General features: G+C 35.0%; 1 protein-coding gene across 1 annotated transcript in view; it reads right to left on the bottom strand.

The window, feature by feature from the left end:
• Positions 1-5993: 5993 nt before the first annotated feature.
• The window catches only part of THSD7A (thrombospondin type 1 domain containing 7A), a 623382-nt gene continuing 608185 nt past the window's right edge, over positions 5994-21190 (bottom strand). The window contains exons 25-29 of the mRNA XM_081079273.1: positions 14704-14799; positions 11755-11837; positions 11177-11387; positions 8269-8356; positions 5994-7564 (exon numbers count right to left, since the gene is read on the bottom strand). Of these exons, the coding sequence (XP_080935399.1) occupies positions 7480-7564; positions 8269-8356; positions 11177-11387; positions 11755-11837; positions 14704-14799 (563 nt within the window). The 3' untranslated portion in view covers positions 5994-7479. The remainder of the gene's footprint in view (positions 7565-8268; positions 8357-11176; positions 11388-11754; positions 11838-14703; positions 14800-21190) is intronic.

Raw genomic sequence — 21190 nt, 5'->3', positions numbered from 1 at the left:
CAAAACACCCAAAAAACAAACAGAAAAAACAACACCAAAACCTAAAGAAGGACAGGGGAATGGAGAGTGACAGGGGTGATCAAAGAAGGCTTCTCTGAGGAGGTGGTATTTGAGCAGAGCCCTGCGTGAAGTGAAGGCACAGCCAGACCCATATTGAAGGGAAGAGGGGTTCAGATAGAGGTAACAGTGAGGGCAGAGATCTGAGAAGTGCATGGTTTTAACAGAAGATTGGGTTCCATGAGAAGGGGTGAGCATGATCAGGATACAGCAAAGCTAGGGGCAGCCACGTGGCAGCGGCCATTGTAAGAGTGTCTGCCTGGAATTAAAAAAAAAAAAAAAAAAGACTGTGGAAAAATAAAATCCAGAAAGCTCCATTTTCTTTACCAAAAAGTTAATTTTGTTGATGGCCTAAAATTAACAGCTACTTGGCATCACCAGAATTGCCATTTAAAAATGATGTATAATAGAGGACCAAATCCAAAGAGCTGACATATAAGAAAAAAAATGAGTTGCTCAAATTTGCTAGTAGTCAAGGAAATGAAAACAATGAGAGGGATTGATGTTTTATTTATGCCAGGATTCGGACTTTTTCATAGCTTAAATTGTGAACAAAAACTACGGCATTTGCTTTAGATATTGTGGGGGTGGGGCAAAGGACATTTTACTGTGTTTGAAAATTGTAATAGGAAAAAATGACACTGTTTTCTGATTGTGTCTACTAAATACAGCCCATTTCTCTCTCTCTCCCTCTCCCTCCACTCTTTCTCTCTCTTTCCATCCCCCTTCTTCTCCTATCCCCACTATGTTTACAAGTTATATGGTCAGGGAGAAATACATAGCAGGACAGATATCAGATTGTTAACCTGAGCTACCTACACAGGGAGATGCTAAAGAGGAAGATAAAATGGCGGAGGGGAAGTCATCTGAAAATAAAAAAAGAAAAAGACTGCAATATCAGGAAGTATGGCTGCATTTAAGTATTTCTGGATGTATCTAGTATCTTTTGTGAGTAATTGGCATTGATGAGAACTGTGAATTGAAGTCTGTTGGCTTTTCTTTGGAATATGTTCACAGTTTAATGGAAGGAATCACTAGGAACCCAGAAGAAGCAAATAGAGACTGTAGCCCAGTCCTGTTCTTATTTGTGTTTGGAGGACATAAATTGGGGCTACAAAATAGAAAATGAAGTTAGTAATTTGACTATAAATATGTATATGTATATATATATATGTAATGTATGTGTATACACACACACACACACACACCAGGGATGCCAAAACAATGTATACACATCGCTTGTATTCATCTTTTGTTATTGGTATATATTGAGTCTTACAATTTTCATACAGTTATTTCCTTTCTTAAAATGTATATACATTCTTTTTGGTACCCTGTGTGCGTGTGTGTGTGTGTGTGTGTGTGTGTGTATCTGGGTGATATATTTGAAATTATTTTCATCTAGATTCAATTGTAACGAACAATACAGAGAATAAAGGAGACTGTAAATCACCGTTTTTCAACAAGCATTCCAAGCTAGCTGCATTTTTTCAGTTGTTCATATACTAAGTGTTTAAAGGGTCCCCCGCTTAGCAACTACCTATTTCAGAAAATGTTTTAACTGCAAGCTACCCTGGCAGTAATTTATCTAATTTGTGCACCCATTCCTGAATTGTACATGTATAAATCTTACTTAATTTGGGGAATTAAGGGAATCAATTTGTTAACGCGTGAGCTCCTGACTTGCTTTTTCGGTTTGGTCTTTAATTGGTAGATATAGGGAGAAGGGACAGCAAAGGTTTGTCTCCTGACTGAGGAGGCAAGAAGGGATTGTGCTATATTCTAGAGTATTTACCATCCTTTCTTTTAATTGACTGGAAACCAGGAGATCTTTGTCCAGGATGATTAATCTGGTGGCCTCAGTAGACTATTAAGGTAAAGGTTTGCATCTCTTGAACTTTCTAAATTGGAGTTGTTAAAAAAATACTCAGGAACAGGCAATTAAAAGCAGTAAAAGGATTTGGATATTCACTGAAAAAAAAATTAACCCGGTTTTGAGCAGCAAATGATGCAAATTAAAACAGATACACATGAGTAGAATGAAAATGGGTTCCGTGTTTATGTTTCTCAGCAACATACTTATTTACAAATTACCCATATGAAAATGTAAAAAAGCATATTACATCTTCACATGCCATCTGTATTAACTGAATAAAGCTTAGTGGCATTATTTGCAAATCTGTAGTTAATTAGTACATAGACATTTGTGCGTTTAAAAAAGAAATGTACATAATTTAAAATAAATTACATTACACAATTTACAAAGTAATATTAACAAAAACTTCTTAGACAGCTGCCTTCTTATTTAAAGAAAATAAATATTCAGGTAATTAAATTAACCAAAAAAACACATTTAGAGATTATAATTTATAGAAAGACATATTGCAAATTTAATAAAGTTATATTTTACAACAACAGATACTGATCTCTTCAAATCGGTGCTAGAAATAGGCAGGAAAAAATACCAGAAAGAGAATCTTAATGTTTACTTAAAAAAAAATAAACACAGATAGATTCCTGAAAAATAGTTGAGGAAAGTTCATTAAGGGTTCAAAGTAGGCGATCTAGAAACTATTGCTTTTAAAAAAAATCTACAAAACACAACAATAAGACTAACACCCAGTTATATATCTAAATAGAGATATTTGATTGCTGAAAACATGACTCCCACACACTAAGTCTTCATAATACTGCCTGTTTTAAGGTCTGGGTTGGTATAAGCACAAAAAACATAAAACTACAAAACTAATTCTATCCATTTAGGATTTATTTTACTTATTTAATAATGTAGACATAATCATTTATCAGTGTCCCTGCTAGATACAGAATGATCATATCACACATTCTTTTCATAAAGAGTAATGTTTGCTAGGCCCACAACACATCAGTTCCAGACACCTGAAATCCTGTTCTGCGGTCATGACCACCTGAGGATAGTCCGGGTGAGACAGACAGATGTTTCAGTTCTCATATCTAAACTCCACCCAGGAGGGATCCCTCTTTGACAAGATCCTTCACAGATTTGTTCATGCACTGCTGTCCTTTCTACACCCTCCATCTTCCAGGAGAAACAGAACAAGAAACAGATTTGAGTTTGGTAATATTTTTAACAATAGTGAGATCCCAGGTCATTTGGGAAACATGATTCTTGCAAATCAATTCAGATCCCAAATCAGCCTAAGAAATGGCTCTCCTTTGCGAATGAAACAGTGTAGGCCTCCCTCACTGTCCGGTACAGTGGGACGAGAAAGAGGCAAGATGGAGGTCGGAGGACACTGGGTTGTGCTAAATTGACTGTAGGAATTGACATTTTTCCAGAGAAGGTTCTTTTTTTTTTTTTCTTTTTGCACGTCATCTGCATCTTTCCTCTTTACTCATGTCTTTGACCAGTACACTCTGTTTAAATCAACATGTTCACACTCTAAGTGACACTTTGACTCCAATAAGAAGGAAATATAGGTATTCCCCTCTTTTGTTTCCTATTAAAAATGTGGGCATGTTTAGTAGAAGGTGGTTCTGAAGAGAAAGTAGACCAGGTTAGTTGCTGATTAGAGACTAGAGAGAGACCAGGCAGAGAAAATCATCATAAATGAACAAGAATATAGGGATTTAGTGGAGGTAAACAAAAAAAAAAAAAAAAAGGAAAAAAAAGTGTGAGCTGTTACTTGCTTCCTCTAAGCAGTTTTAAATAAGTGGCTTTATCCTGAAGTCTCCAGGAACTTAAGAAGGTTCTGATAAGCCACAATGACCATTGCTACCTGCCTGAGGGTGGAGGAGGGGTACAGTAAAAGCTTAGCAGCATGGCTGAGACGCAGACATTATATAAGGGAAAAAACTAGCCACACTGAAAAATCACATCTAGAGGAAAGGGTGATGTGTGTAAGTGCTATTGTCACTCGTTAAGCAGTTTTTCTTTTTTTTGAATGTCTTAGGTACCAATGTATACAAAAGCCATTACTAATTTTATTTTTTTACAGTGCCTAGCTGAGTGTCTTACCTGTGATAATTTAATAAATATTTGTCTTATAAGTAATTTGTGCTTTGTTATAAGTAATTAAGAACATGCTTTTATGCACTGCTTTCCAAATTAGCTTAAGTTACACTGTAGTGTTCTCAAACAGGCTTTGAAATAAGGATTATGGCCAATATCCTAGTTTAGGTATTGATGAATGAGCAAATCAACCTATTTCAAGAAAGATCAGTTATGCCACTTCAATACGGTTTATATTGGAGCACGCCAACACAATACTATACTGCTGAGTCAATATTCTTTTAAAAACCAACAAAAACAAACAGACCTTCATACTTATACAATAGTAGTTGTAAACCTTTTTGGGCTCAGACCATTTTGGTAAGGCGGAAGTATCAATAGACAAGTAACCTATATATTCCCCTTCTGAATTCTTAAAATGAACAGGAGGAATCAGATTTTGATGAAATTCCAGTAAAGTATTTAACTCAATATTGATTCATGTCAGGAACAAAAATAAGACCATTTGCATGTTATAAACATGAATACAGTAGCTTTCGTTTATCCAAAATAGCCAGCTAGCTATATTCTCTTCTTTCTACCTTTCTAACCAGAGGCCATCCAGTATTTATTTATTTTAACAATGAACTTCTGATATGCCCCCTAATGTTAGGTCATATTGGACCTAGTCTCCTGCACATACATTGTGTTGTAAAGTGTAATCAATTTATGAATAAAATCATCTTGCATTTTCATAACATTTTATAATTTTGATCAATTTATTCATTTAATTCTTATAATAAAGGTGGGGTGATATTGATCTACTTTCTGAATTAATGACATTTTACAGTATTGTAAGTATAGCTTTAATAGCAACAATACTTTATTTTAGTCAATACTTTCAAAGTTATTAGGTGTTGCATGCCTTTCATAAGGCTGTTAGCTGAATTCTTCAAGTAACTGCAATAGATTCTTTCTCAACCATTTTGGACAAATGGAGTTTATTTTATTCAAAGAGATCAATTATGGAAGACTTCTGAGTACTTATATTGTAATCACAGTTTTAGAGTAATATATTATTTTTGTCTTCCTCTTCAGTAAGACAGATGAAACGAAATTTGTTTTTATGCTTTTCCTTGTTTAAATCCCTGATGTAAGGTAAAATTCTTATCTTCCTGACTACCTGTTTGCTTTGAAATTATTTACATTGCCTTATACAGTGAATATTGAATAAGGAATTAGTGTTTACTACATTTAATTCTTAGTGAAATATGTAGAAATCTATTCATTTTGGGGACAATGACATCCCAATCTGATGTCTTCTATAATTTTTGCAAATACTTTAATGAACAGCAGGGGGAGTTCAAACTCTAGTATGAATGTAAAATACCTTGTAGTCCAAAACATTTTTATAGCAACACAGCTCTGTTTAAGATAAAATAACTTGTTATGCTATTTTTAAAAGACCTCAAACCCTAACGTCCTCCCCTCTCCCAAAGGTTGTTGCAGTAAATGTTGCCTGAAAATGGTATTGCTTTTTAATGACACCTTTTGAATTTTCTTTTCATATGAAAGAAATCCGCCAAGTTAAATATCATTTCACTGTGCCATTCCCAGGACTATAAGCTGTAAAAAAAAAAGAAAAAAAGAAAGAAAGAAAAAAATATATAGCTACTTACATCACAGCAATAAGTTTAATGGCTATTTTTCACCTTTGTAATTAAACACTGATTGCAGTCTGAGTCTGAGGATAAATGAATGAAAGCTAATGATGACCCAAGGGAGAGTTAGCTTTAAAAAAAACTTCTAGACTAGCAACCAGCAAACCATGACCAGCAAATGTGGCCTGCTGACTGTTTTTTTCCAGAAAGTTTTATTGGAAACATCCATGCTTATTCTTACATGTACTGTGTATTGTCTATGGCTGTGCTTTCACAATGGCAGAAATGAAAAGCTGCGACATAGACCTGGCTGAAAATATTTATCATGTGGCCCTTTACAGGAAGAGTTTGCCACCCTTGGTCCAGAATGAAGCCCTGGGCAAAACATTTACTCTTCTCTGTTTACATTTTTAGTTTTTGAAATCATACATCAAAAAGACCACTTCAAGTTTACCAGTGAGAATGAGAAAACTATGGATTTTGAAATACATTTGATTTGAAACTAGGAAGACAAATCAGGGGGAAAGAAAAATCAACACATAATTCCTTCTAGGTACAAAAATCATCAATTCATTATTTTCTCCATCTGCTCAAAATTAAAAAGACAACCAGTTCCTCTTTTTCTTTTCTTTTCTTTCTTTTTTATAACAAAGATAACAAATATAAAAATCTAGTCATAAATAGCCTTCAAAGTACAATTAAAAAACAACTAGAGGGATCCATCTTTTGGAGGGTTAATGAGTTTAGGATTTCAACACTTAAATTACCGCCATGTTGTTGATTTCATAATGGTTGCAGTGATGAGGAAGAGTGTATGCAGCAGATATAATAGCTAATTCCATCCTGTTGGCATCCAAAATGAACTTTACTCTCTTCAGGATACAGTAACTTGTAAATGTCTCCATGACACTCTTAGTGTAGATATCTTCATCCCATATGAAAGAGGCAGTTTCTATGGCAATATTTGCTAAGTGCCTATCATGCTGCACTAATATAGTGCAAAAATGTGCCTTCCAGGCAACCAGTTTGAAATCAGGGAAAGTAGAAACTTATTGTATTAACACAAGCAAATTAGTTTTCCAGACAACCACTATAAAATACTGAACTTGAGGACTCTTCTAAGGTACTAGTACATGTCCAGCATTTGTACTTTGGAGAGAGACAAGAAGGAAGTCTTATAAAAGAGTCTTTGCCTCTGAAATGCAGGTCGATAAAAGCTACCATCAACCACCAAGTTGCTGCATTTATTCAATGGGTTTTCTGCTCAGCTTTGAGCTTATCTTTTATTCATCATTAAAATGGCTTATTAACAAGTATATAATCTGACATAATAATATGTATTTTTCAGTTGAGGATACATGATATTATGTTTGCCTATGGTAGTGTAGAGATCTCATTATAAACTCTACATGTAAAATGTTACTACAGGTTAGCACTGCAGAGAGAGGCTTGCGTGAGGCATCCTGATCGGACAATTCCATCACCATGTTTTAGAGATGAAAGTAAATTGCCAGTTGGTAGGTTTCGTGAAAGATCACATACGTAACACTCTCAGAAGGCAGCATGTATTCACCTTAATCTCCTAGACTTCTCAGGGCTGATGGTTTCTATGTAAGTGGTACTGTCTTGATATCTCCAATGGCACTGTGGTTTTCACTCTTTTCTTAATGATGATCTTTAAAAAGGGTACAATGCATTTTAATCCACACAGTTTGTATAGCTTTGTGGCTTCTGGATATCTACTGCAAAGTCAGAAAGCTGAAACTGGTTGTTTCCAGGATAAATTATATTTTACATGTCTGCATCTCCATCATAGGCTAAGGTTAAAGGTTTCAGTCGGTTGTTTTGCCTTCTTTGGGGTTTCTTTGGCTTTTTGCTGTTAAAATAAGTCATTAAAATTGGGAGAAAAAAATCAAAATCAATCTTCCATTGTAAATTTTATTGTTTTGATTGAAAAAAACTGAAACATATTGATAAACCTAAATTACTTAATCACATACATTTCCTAAATTCAAAATTAAAATTTTATTTTCTGGTATCTTTGAATTTCTCAGTTTTATACTCTGAATAAACTTAAAACAGAACCCTTCAAATGTTTTATTATCCTGTAAAAGATAAATTATCCAAATGGAAATCCTCTAGTACTAACAACAGACATAGTATTATAATATAATCATTTATATTTGGCCAGAATCCTTTATGAATAATACATAACTTATAAATAATACATGTTTAAAACGATAAAAATGTAGTTGAATAAGATTAGGTATTACTATAATATCTTCCTCCAGTAGTAATTTGATGTAGAAATCTACAGTTCACCATAAGCATATTACCTGCATAACCAAGGAGAGCCTGAAGCAAGTCTGGCTCATGTGCAGAAATAAATGGCTCAGATTTGGTAGTTTTTAGACTAAGACTAAGGCCATGTTTATTTAGAACTTCAGATGAACACTAAATAAACACGGAACACTTATTTGGGACATTAGTTTGCTATTCCTTTATTATGGTCAACTGAAAGTGTTCCTCTGAAATAGAGATTATGTATCCCCTTAGATTTTGAAATATTTAAACACTCACCAAGCTAGATAAATCATGGAGACAATAAAGATGAGTAACACACATGCCCCAGCTGCTACACCGTATACCCAGGTCTTTAGTCTCCCATCTAAGAAGAATGGATATTAATCATTAATTTATATTAGTCTGTTATATAAATGACCATCTTTAACTATGACCGATGACCAATCACGTATGACTAAGTCCTTTCAAAACTCAAAATGAATTATTGCTTAGGCACAATTAATGATTATGAGTTATATGCTCCTTCTTTAAAGATAAATCATCAATGAAAATGGAAGGGAAAAGTAATAAATAATTACTTCGAGTTTTTAATTCGAGTTCAGATTTCAAGTGTCTAAACTTCTGCTGCTTCTTATGTGAATTTTACTTTAAATCTAACACATGCAAAATGCTATATAAACATTTTCTTCTGATTTCCATTCTGTTTTGAAAAAGGCAATTATGAGAAAAGAAGAAAAATAATGCAATTCCAAGAAAGTCCTACAACTTAGAGTTAATGCAGATGGGTATTTGCACATAAACTTTGTCATTTTAACATTTTTTCCAGATAAGCTGAAAATGAGTATATTTAACATATTTTGAAATGAATAATCTTTTATCTAGTTTATACTTATAGTATGCCTTAAAGTAGATTTGACACTATTGTTTGCAAAAATAACCAAGTTTGATTCATATAAAAGTACCTCTAAATAACTTTTTTTCTATCTTTTCTATTACAGGTATCCCCTGCTTTTTGAAAGTTCTCATTATATCACTTTATTTTTCTTTTACCAAGTACCTGTTTTCACTCACTGAAAGAAGTCCAAAGTGAAATTTCTCTTTCATGAAAAAAGGTGAAAAGCAAAAATAGTGGTCAGCGTGTGTTTTGCAGCCTGCTGTTACAGAGGCAGCATGCACTCCAGGCCAAGATAGCTTGTAAGGGTGTTACGCTTCGTGTAAAACTGGATGGAATTAAGTGTATTTGACATGAATTGGTAGGTTATTTTTGGGCCTGGGACCACTCATTTTTTTTCCATATTAAAGGTAACTGCTTCTTTGCTTTACGCCATTTCAATTTATGAAAGGTTTCATAGGAATGTTCTACTTTTGGACAGCAGGGAAAACCTGTATATGGGATCAGATAAATCAGGGTCTTTTCTAATATGGTTTTCTGATCTCATTCTCTCTGAACTTCTCAGTTTTATGTTCTGAATAAATTTTAAACAGTAGACATTATTAATGACTTTGCTAACTTAATTTGGTCCTCACATCAATATATATATTTTCTGTTGCATGCATGCAATTAAACATATGATATTAGTGTTAAATTATAGATTGGGCAAGTTGACCCTATAAAAGACTCTGGTTTCTTCAATTTTTAAATGGCATTAAAAGCAAATCTGTACTGCGGAATTCTTTTCATCTATGTCTGGATCAACTTAGGGGTTCATTTGCTGGAAATAAATTAATATTTTAAATGCCATTTCTTTTTGATTCTAAAGATTTTAAAATTTAAGCCTGAGTTTAAAATCAAAAGAGCTGGTCCACTGTTGGCTTTATTTACCCTGAGAGTTCAACAAATATTCTTTGGGCTTTTCAAAAACCAAGAACAGGGTCTAAATGTATGTTTAGAACATATATCTTTTAAATATATTTTTAAAAGTTTACTTTAGGTAAACTATATATTACATCTAAAATGACAATTATAATATTCTTTCTTTTTAAAAACCAATTTTGATGTGAGGAGACCTGCTTGGATTCTCTGTCAAGGTCAAGATTGTTATGGCCATTTGCTGGTCCACTGTCTTGAACACTGAGAGAAGAGTTCAGTGTTCTGAACTCTTGTTTACATAGTCAAGTCAGTTTTGCAAAATACAACGTATTTTTAACTAAAACCTAATCAAGGGAGGGGCAATGTGGCTGAATAATGAAAATACTTAAAATAATCCCAACAATGATTTTCCAGTAATGGAAAGTGTTTTGACTTAATGCCTTAAGAATAGAGATGAGTTAGCTATACAAATTCCTTCCTTCCTTTCTCATATTTCTAATGGAGTTATAAAGTAGTCCATGCTTAGCTTTGCCTGGAGATTTCCTTTGGTCATGAACTAGTAATCCCTCTTGCTGTGAAAAACAGTGGCATGATATTAGCTACCATATAGCCCTCATAGCACATTCTAGGGATAAGTGTACAGTTGAATCCAACTGGAGAGAGAAAGTGTGCAGAATAGGAATAGCATTTCATCAGGCCTTCAAGCTTTTGCCTGTATTGGCTTCAAGTCCATTACTAGACACATTAAGAGCTGTCTAATATAACAAGCGTACGATCAGTCTCCAAGTTCGGATTTTCCCATCTAAACAGGAAGGCTCCATCCCTCCTTCTATATATCTGGTGCTAGAATAGATTCTGAGATTTTGAGTGTGCCAACTCTAAGGGATGACAGAAATAGGCCTGGCGACCACATACCTTCCAGCATGGCACTGCATTACTAATGTTCCTATTTTAGGTTCAAATGATTACCACTCTGTGGTCAAATGAAAAATTCTCAAGTGTCTTTATAGTTCTATTAGTTCCAGTACTGAATGATAACACGCTTCCCCCTTCTAATTAATACTTTCATTGTTAGATTTCTTTGCACAATGTGAAAAGAATTATACTTGTAAATTTAGGACTGAGATTGCATAACTAATACCAACCCTAAATGTTTTTTCTCAAAAGAAAGTACTTTAATTTTTCTGAAATTTGAGCACGAGTGTTTTTTTTCATAATAGTAAAAAAATTAAGATCATATGTCAGAATCAGAACAAATGTTTCAGTGAAATAATAAATATCTCATATGAAAATGCTTGCTCACTTTTTAATCTCTTGGCATTGGTTAAATATGTAACTAAAGAATTGTACATCAATGCTGCCTAATCTGTTCACCTGGCCCAAAAGGCTGCAGAAACCAGGTCCTTCCCCGTCCTGCCGGGTTACTGGAGGGTTGGGTCGGATGTACTGCCCGGCTGGTTTTCACATCTCCTCTTTTGTCCTCCACGGTGGGTATCACCACCACAGGGATCAGTGTGCATTGCTCAAGTGTACCATTAGAAGACAGGACTTCAGTGTACCCTTCTTCACAGCTGCATGTCCTCGTCTGCAGGAGAAGAAGAAGGTTGCTATTGTGCATACAAGGTCTTTGCATACAACATCTTTGAAAGCATAAAAGGCCTGACCTGAAGAGAAGCCTTTAAAGAAGTATTGTTTTGGGAATTTACTATATGTAATTTCTGTCTTCACTATTTAAAAAGAGAACACACTTTTTGCATGGTACATAAACGTATTCTAACAGTAGAAGCAAGTGCATTCAGAATTGTTTACATTGATAAAAGAGGAGGTCCAAAAATAGAACATTTATGCCTCAAGATATGATTTCTTTAAAGGGAAATGGATTGCACGAGAGGTAGTAAGCAGGATGACGAACGATGAAGCTGGTTTGTCTCCCCTAATGACTTCACACATACCTCGCTACAGTAGGAGTGGGGTTGACTACACGGTGGGTGACAAGACCTGTCAGTGTCAGGCTGGCGTACCATCAGGCAGCCCCCTGCAGAACAGAAAACCAAGTTTTGACAAGTAGTATCGCTTTCAATGATAAAAAGACACTGTTGTTATAGGCTTGTCTTTGAATCCTGAACCACTTTGGGAATCCCACAGGTTTTTCTGAGGGTGGTGGACTGTGAAATATCTGGTTAACCTTGACCGCTTTATTTAGGAACTCAAAGCCCTTCTTATTCAGAGGAGACAGGCAGTGCCTGGCGCTTGGCAGGTGCCCCTTAAGCACTCGTGAGAAGAGGATTTTATAGTTGCTACTTTGAAAACACCGATGGCACACGAGCTACTTCTGTCATTTTTCTTGAGGTCACATCCCACACTAAAACGTAGATTTCATTTTATTGCAAACTTAAAATTCTTTCTTGGCTATTCAAAGAAATAGTTTTCACGTCCTATGAGATGTCTCTTTAATTTATGTGACTACCACATAAATGCATTTTTTAATTATGTATATTTCTTTTTGAGAAAAATCACTATTCCCACTAATTCGGGATTTTTGGGGGTACAGGAAAAGAAAACAAATGTAGCTACTAAGTAGTGTTCTTACACTATTGTTTTAATTTGACATTGCAGCTCTATTTATCCCTCTTCTTATTCCTTCTTTTCCAGTATAGTATCACAAGTCCCTAAGTTGTTATAAGTAAAGTTTTTAAGATGAGAATATGTGTCATAAGGAAACAATATTGTTGACGTGAAAGGAACTTATAATTTCAAACCATTCTTGTTTAGTTTAACAGAATTTTAACAAAGCAAAGTTTTTCCCTTGTTTATGTAATTGATGATACTCTGGAATTTATCAGAGGTGACTATTGTTAATTCCTTGCCTTATCTCTCAATATTATAATCAAAATACTCAGAAAAAATGTTATGGAAAGCAGGTAGTCATTGCAAGGCAGTTGCAGTTAAATGGCCACATTAAGTTATTATCATTAAACATATGAGAAAAGGAAAACAACAGTTTGACTTTCTTAAAAGGATAACTATTAATAAAATTAAAGCAATCAATCAAGGTAAGTAATACACTTTGCATGCTTCTCTATTTCTCATAAAGAATCTCATCCCTCCCAAAAGATGGAAGGAGAATGCACATAAAGTTTATCACAAATAATTTGCACATTGGCTTTTTGGTTTCAAACAGTATTAGAAAGAAATACACTGGATACTATACTGCATTAAAAAGAAATTGAAAATATGATTTCTACAGGTAAGTTGTTTAGAATTTGACTTTTTTGCACTGAGGGATAGCCCTAAATTCAGTGGGAAAAGCACTTTTAACATGTAGAAGAAAAGGCAAATATTATTTGCATCCATATTTAGGAAAAAAAACACCAAAACATTGGAAACTAATAGGACCCCTGGGGAAGCCTACAAAATTCCCTCTAGATAGTTTGAAGAAGAATGTAGACATCCATTTTCATCTCCTGAATTGAAGGAACCACCTCTATAATGCCTCCCGGGTTCAGAAAGCCTATATTTCCCCTCCTGCAGCTCTTTCTCCCCCTCTGTCTCTTAGAGTGGTGTGGTTGGAACGGATTTTTCCCCCAGAAGATAATACTGTGAGAGAGCAAAGGGTTTCCTGGAAGGTGTCTTTTTTTGTTACACATGTGTCCACTGGGAATTGCTATTATCAAGGGTTTCCCGGTACAGATTTTTCATGTTTCAAATCTTATCTTCACAAGAATACAATTTGACATCCTGCTCCAGATCTCATAGGGAGGAAATGAGTAATTAGGTTTCAATAAATCCAGGTAATTCAAAATTCAATATAAAAGTTGATGCTTTCCAAAAAGCATATGGATCCCTGTTCCTGTTATCTTACTGTATATATTACAGCTAAATTTATAAAGGGACATACTCAGGGGCAACCAAATGCACATTAGTTTTTCTTCCTGTCAGAGGAACTGAACAATGGCAACAAGTCAGCAGGTCACCCTGAACAGTTAACTGTCAATATTCAAGCTACTGCTATGCTATGGCGATATCTGCAAATTAGATCTATAAAAATACATTATTTAAAAAGAGACATTAGATCTTCGGGTCCATGTACTTGAGGTTGAGATTCTGTTTCTGACCTCGGTTTCTTTCTAGGAAATTTGCAGGGTGGCTCATCTCACTAAAATCTGGAGCTAAATTTCTTCCCTGTTCAAAAGAATCCTTGGGATGGATCTCTTGCTTTTACTGGGCTCAGCTAAGGAAACTTGTAGTAATTGCACATTAAAGTCGTTCTTTAGAGTACATTTGGGTGTAAAGGACATTCAAAAAACTTCATTTGGATTTCTTCTTTGGATGTATAATAATTTTTGAGTGGGTGCACAGTAGGTGAGCTGTTCAGATGTTTTGGGTTTGAGATTTATCAACAAGTCTTTCTTATTAATTAATTTTTAAAAATCATAGACTTCTGAATTCAAGAAGATATTTGGATTTGTATAATATTATTCCCTTGGTAATATTTTTGGTCTGCATATGTATTGCCTTTAAGTCACAGGAACAGATATAGTCAACGAAAGAGTGATTTTATTTTTAGCAAGTAGTGAGTTATTAATATGTTAACTATCTAGGAAAAACAATATGATAATTTACTTATTTACTTATAATAATTATTTGAGTTAGACAATAATTTAATTAAATGAATTCTAGCAGCAATGTCTAAAACGTCTGAATGAGGGAGAATTTAACTGAAACATTAAAAAATGAAATTTTTCATTGGTCACCAGGAAGTTATACAGTTCAGGTCTCCTAAATCCAACCATGTGTTAAATACTGAAAGAATATCTTTCCTTAATATACATATATTTTTTAACCTATTACACATTGTTACAGGAAGACTATCAAAGAACAAAGAGAAATTGGAAGTTTACCTGTTACGTTTATACCATCTGACCTTTGACACCAGACTGTTCGGGAAGAGCCTTTCCAAGCACTAGCCATCCATTTATATTCATAACACTGTCCATCTGCAGGAATACAATAAACGTTACCAGAACATTCTGCTGTCCAGAAATACAATCATGGGGATGGAGTATTAATGAAATATTTGTAAGCAATTGAAAAGTGATAAGAAATCCATCTCAAAATGATTCAAATGTCAATTTAGTGTCCTGAAGTTGCCATAAATTCCAGATAGATAACTAAATCCCAACACATTCTCCATATCTGCTGTTATACTACCTGATGTGAAACTGGATTTCTAATTTAATTTGATGTTTTACTTAAAGTGTTATAAAATATCAAACATACACACGGGACAGAGTATAGCTAAAAAAATACATTCAATTACCCATCATGCAATTTTAACAAATATTACCATTTAGCCATATTCGCATTTGTTTTCTTTTGCTTGTTGATGAGTAAAAAAAATAACAGATAAACTTCATGTCCTATTATATTCCTTTCTGATCTGGTCTCCCTCCATGTCTGTCCAGCAGCACCCACTATTCTGATGTAGATATATGCATTTCTGTGACACTTTTATTCTTTTAATATACATATACTATAAATACGAATATATATCCATAAATGATACCTAGTAGTTTTAGTCAGTCTTAACATGAAAAAGAGTATCATATTCTGAAGCATTCTAAAACTTAATAGTTAACATTACAGATTAAATATTTCTCTGTGATTTTAGTGTAGATATAGTCAATTTATTTTAACTGCTATGTAGAATTCCATGGTGCTAATTATTACTATTTATTTAGCTATTTCCTCTGTGGGTGGACTTTGAGGTTTTCCATCTTTGCTATTTCAACAATGCCTCAGTGGTCCCCCTCGTGCAAGACTCCTGGCACTTCCTTAAGTAAATATCTAGAGGGGAAATTTCTGGGTATCACAGTAGGGACAGCTGATTTTTATACTAGGTATAGCTCATTTTTTTTCTAAAAGATGACCATTTACATACCCACCAGCAGTCTATAGGGTTACCATTGCTCTAAATCCTCATGGATATTTATAATTGCCAGATTTAAGTTTTTGTCAGGCTTGTGGGTATGGAAAACTATCGTGTCATTTAAAATTTTAAATAGTAACAAAAATGTTTTGGGGCATTTAGATTTCCTCTATGTGAATTGCTTATGTATATCTTCTGGCCTCCCCGCCCCCCATTAAAATATATGCATTTTCTTATTGAGTTGTGGGAATTCTTTATTCTAGAATAGCAATTCTAAAAGTATGGTCCAGCTACCACAGGAGACTGTCATTCTTTCAGAGTGTGTGTATGTGTGTAAGGCTGGGTTTTCTTCATATACATAAACTAAACTAAAATTGCAGTAGATTGAATGCAAAAGCAGATAAGAGAATCCAGCTGTCTTCTTTTAAGCCAGATACTATAGATATTTGAAAAAGAGTAAAACAAGACCATGCTTGTCATTAAAGTTACTTTCTTTTTGTTTTTATAAAATTATTTTTCAGTAAATACAGTAACATACATTTGGTTTATGATTATTTTAAATAAATTAACAAGTATTTAAAAATTTATCAGTTTTCACTTTTAATATGATAAAATTTGATATATATCTCACAAGAGGAAAGCAGTTTGGGGTCCTCAACAATTTTAAGAGTATAAAATTATCTTGCACTGAAAAATTTTAGAATTGTTCCAGACACGAATCCGTTGGAATTAATTGACTTCACAAGTATCATTTCTAAGTCTGTGGCTGGTCTGCTAACATGGGTTTTGGTCTACTTTATTGTGTAGAAGATTTAAATTTTCATTTAAATATATTTTTGATCTTTTCCATTTTTGTTTATGCTTTCGGTGTCATATTAGGGAAGTTTTCCTCAACTTTTTTTCAATCAACTTTGCTTTACTTCTCAAGATTTCGCATAAATGGAAGATGTCTGTTTCTTTAAATTTTGGTAAAACTCATAATTAAAGCCATTTAGGTTTTAGCCTGTGTATATGTGTAAGTATATATTTAATAGATCTGAGTTTTTACTAGTTATAGCATCCATGCTTTAGCTTCTCTATTACTCTTGGTAAATTAGAATAACATTCTAAATTGTCTTCAAGATTTTATACTTATTAGTAAAATCTAGTCATAGAATATTTTTTCTAAACACTATTCTATTTGTATTAGTACTGATTTTGTTCTCCTTTTTTTCCCTTCATTTATTTTGCCATGAGGTAGTCTATTTTGTGTTTGGTCAAAGAACAAGCTATTGATTTTGTTGATTATCTCATTGAATTTATATTTTTCTGTATTTAATTACACTCTGTTTCCTTTCTTTTTTTTAAAAAAAAATTGTGTTGAAAGCTTAGTTCCTTTTAAACTCTTCTCTCTCCTATATAAGCATCTAAAGCTTTAAGTTCTCTTATAAGTATTATACTTTTAGATGTAAGGCTCTAAAAGCGTGGTTTTCAGCTTTTGCTTTGTGTGTGCTTTGGGGATTTCTTTTGCAATTATAATGTCAATGATGTCTAATTTTATTTCATTCTCTCTTTGGGATGAACAATTCTCTTTCTTTGCTTAGAAATTATTGCATTTATTGTAACCTCTGACCTTTCTACTTCTTTACCTACTCTGTTCCAGCACATATGAAATGTTTTATCTGGCTGGTAAGTCTGGGAAGATTTAACAGACAATGTAGATAATTCTATTTGTTGAATTAAGTTGTCTAGACCATTTGGCTTTCATTTCAAGCATTCTTCTCCAACTTCTAAGCTTTCTCCTCCACCTTTTCATTAATAAAGGTGATATTTTGGCTCCTGTTTGCTATTTTATGTCATACTCCTTGTTTCCGGACACAAGCAGAAAGAAGCGTGTTGTTCGATGAGCCCTCCAGTCTCTGCTAGACAGCAGTTCTCCTGTTCTCATTTATACTTCTAAATAGTGCCCCCAAACTTTGACATTTTAATACTCTGTGTTTCTTAAAAATGTCATGTATTGCTTATATTTGGTGCATGGCTTTACACATGTGGACACATATACACACAGACATAAAAATATGTATGTTCAATAGGTTGCATGTCAAATTTAGAGTAATTCCATTTTTAAGTTTTTATTAAAAATATAACTAACATACAAGATTATATCAGTTTCAGGTGTACACCATAGTTATTCAACATGTATATACCTAAGGAAGTGATCACCATAAGTCCAGCAACCATCTGACACTGTACCACACTATCACAATATTTGACTATATTCTCTATACTGTATGTTACATCCCTATAACTTATTTGTTTTATACCTGGAAATTTGGACCTGTTATTCCCCTTTACCTTTTCCTCCCATTTAAAATTTTTCAATTACAGTTGACATTCAATATTATTTGATATTAATTTCAGATGTACAGCACAGTGGTTAGATGTTTATATAATTGAAGAAGTGATCCCCCTGACTGGTCTAGTACTCACCCGGAACTATACCTAGTTATTACTACATTATTGACTATATTACCTGTGCTTTACATCCCCATGACTACTTTGTAACTACCAATTTGTACTTCTTAATGCCTTCGTCTTTTTCACTGTGTTCCCCAACTCCCTTCTCACCAATCACGTTGATAAATCTAGTACCCATCTGACACCATACATAGTTATTACAATATTATTGACTATATTCCTTATTCTATACCCTACATCCCATGACTAGTTTGTAAAAACCAATTTGTACTTCTTAATTCTTTCCTCTTTTTCACTTACCCCCTTAATCCCCACTCCCATCTGGCAACCATCAAAATGTTCTCTGTATCTATGATTTTATTTCTGTTTTGTTTATTTTGTTCTTTAGAGTCCACATATAAGTGAAATCACATTGCATCTGTCTTTCTGTGTGCGATATACTCCACTCAGCACAATATCCTCTAGTTCATGCCGCTGCAGATGGCAAGAACCCATTCCCTTCCATGGCCTAGTGATATTACATTGTATATGTGTACCACCTCCTCTTTATCCATTTATCCATTGACAGATACCCAGGCTGTCTCTACATCTTGGCTACTGTAAATAATGCTGCAATGGACATATGGATGCACATATCTCTTCAATATAGCGTTTTGGGTTTCTTTGGATAAATACCCAGAAGTGGGATTACTGGGTCCTTCTTTGCCTTTTGTTATAACCTCTGTTTTAAAGTCTATTTTGTCTGGTATATTGCTACCCCAGCTTTTTTTTTTCTCATCTCCATTTTCATGAAATTACTTTTTCTATCCCTTTATTTTCAGTCTGTGTGCATCTTTCAATCTGAAGTGTAAGGCTTTTGTTTTCTTATCCATTCGGGTACTCTACGATTTTGATTGGAGCCATTTAATCCATTTACATAGAAAATAATTGTTGACAGATATGTAGTTATTACCATTTTATTATTCATATTTTTTTATCTTTTTTTTTGTTTTTTTATTGCATGTTAAAAAAGTCCCACTAACATTCCTTGTAATACTGGTTTGGTGGTGATGAACTCCTTTAGCTTTCTCTTGTCTGGAAAGCTCTTTGTCTCTCCTTCATTTTTAAATGATAATCTTGCTTGGTAGAGTACTCTTGGTTGTAAGTCCTTGCTTTTCATCACATTGAATATTTTGTGCCAATCCCTTCCCGCTTGCAAAGTTGGGGTTGAGAAGTCAGCTGACAATCTTAAGGGAGGTCCCTTGTAAGTAACTATTTGCCTTTCTCTTGCTGCTTTTTGGATTCTCTCTTTGTCTTTAACCTTGGCTTTTTAATTATGATGTGACCTGTATGGTCCTATTTGGGTTCATCTTGGTTGGAACTCTCTGCACTCCCTGGGCTTGTATATACATTTCCTTCCCCAGGTTAGGAAAGTTTTCCTACATTATTTCTTCAAATAGGTTTTCAATTCCTTGCTCGTGTTCTTCTCCTCCTGGTATCCCTATAATGTGCAGGTTGGTACACTTTATGTTGTGCCAGAAGCCCCTTAAACTATCCTAATTAAAAAAAAAATTCTTTTTGCTGTTCTGATTGGGTGTTTTCTGCTACTTTGTTTTCTAAATTGCCAGTTCGATCCCCTGCTTCATGTAGTTTGCTGGTGATTCCTTTCTAGTGCATTCTTCATTTCAGTTATTGGATTCTTCATTTCTGACTGGTTCTTTTTTATGGTTCCTATGTCCTTTTTTATGCTTGCTACATCTTTGTTGAAGTTCTCTCTGAGATCACTAAGCAGCCTTACAACCAGTGCTTTGAATTCTGTCTCTAGTAGGTTGCTTGACTCCATTTTGTTTAGTTCTTTTTCTGGAGTTTTCTGCTGTTTTTTACTTAGAATTTATTTCCTTGTTTCCTCATTTTGCCTGCCTCTCTGTGTTTATTTCTATGTATTACATAGATCTGCTATGTCTCCCAGTCTTGCTGAGTGGCCTAATGTAGTAGGTGTCCTTTGGAGCTCAGTGGCACAGTCTCCATGGTAACCTGAGCCAGGTGCTCTGGGAGTGTCCTTTGTGTGGGTTGTGTGTGTCTTCTTGTTAAAGTTGAGCCTTGCTATGACCCTCAGGCTGACTGGCTATAGGATTTGGCCAGTCCATAGCTTATGCACTGCTCTGTGGGAGACTTACCCCATGGAGCAGGATTCACCCCAGTGGGCTCTGTTGCCTGTTGAGAATGTGCTTTGTGTGTGCCACTTGTGGCACTAATTGGGTTGTGGTGTGAAGCCAACCTCCAAGTATGTTGGTTTTGGTGCCTCTTGGGAGGGGCTCTGGTGCAGGCCAAGGTCAGCCAATGCCTGTGACCAGCCAGGGACTACCTAGTGAGAGCTACAAAGGAATCCATGGTTGGTTGCTCTCTGTTCTGAGTCTGGAGGCATGTGGAAGAGGCCATGCTGCAAACCAAGGATATCTGCCACCAGTACCAGGCCTAGGGTAGATATGCAAAAATAGAGCCTCAGGAGGTATAAAGATGGGTATGGCAGGGTCCCAGTGAATCACCAAGGTGGAGAGAGTGGAACTCATCTGACCAATTCAGATTCAGATTTGGCCATAGGATGGGCGAGGGGCTCAACACAGTAAAGATGGTGCTTGCATGTGGCTGCACAATTTTCCCTTTCCCCAACAAGGGAAAATGGCAACTTTCCCTCCAGTCCAAGCCCTGAAGCCACACAATTAAGTCTTGCCTATATGTCTCTGATGCCCCCTGAGTCAGTGTCCTTCTGCCAGAGTCCAGGCTGAGTCCATGTGCAGGCTCTTTAAGAGGATATCTGGGTTTCTCGCAGTCTTCCAACCCCCACAGATGGTTGGAATCACCACTGTTTTTCACAGCCAGATGCTGTGGGGGGTCTTCTTCCTGGCACCAGTAATCTGGGCAGGGAACCTGTGGGGCTGGAGTCCCTCACTCCTCTGGGGGGAACTTCTGTGGCCAAGATATCCCTCATGATTTTCTACTGCCACAGAGAGGTCTGGGGCCAG

This window comes from Rhinolophus hipposideros (assembly GCF_964194185.1).
Source record: "Rhinolophus hipposideros genome assembly, chromosome: 18".
NCBI classification, from domain to species: domain Eukaryota; kingdom Metazoa; phylum Chordata; class Mammalia; order Chiroptera; family Rhinolophidae; genus Rhinolophus; species Rhinolophus hipposideros.
The sequence above is the reverse complement of the archived record's forward strand: the minus strand, read 5'-3'. Positions and strand labels throughout refer to the sequence as shown.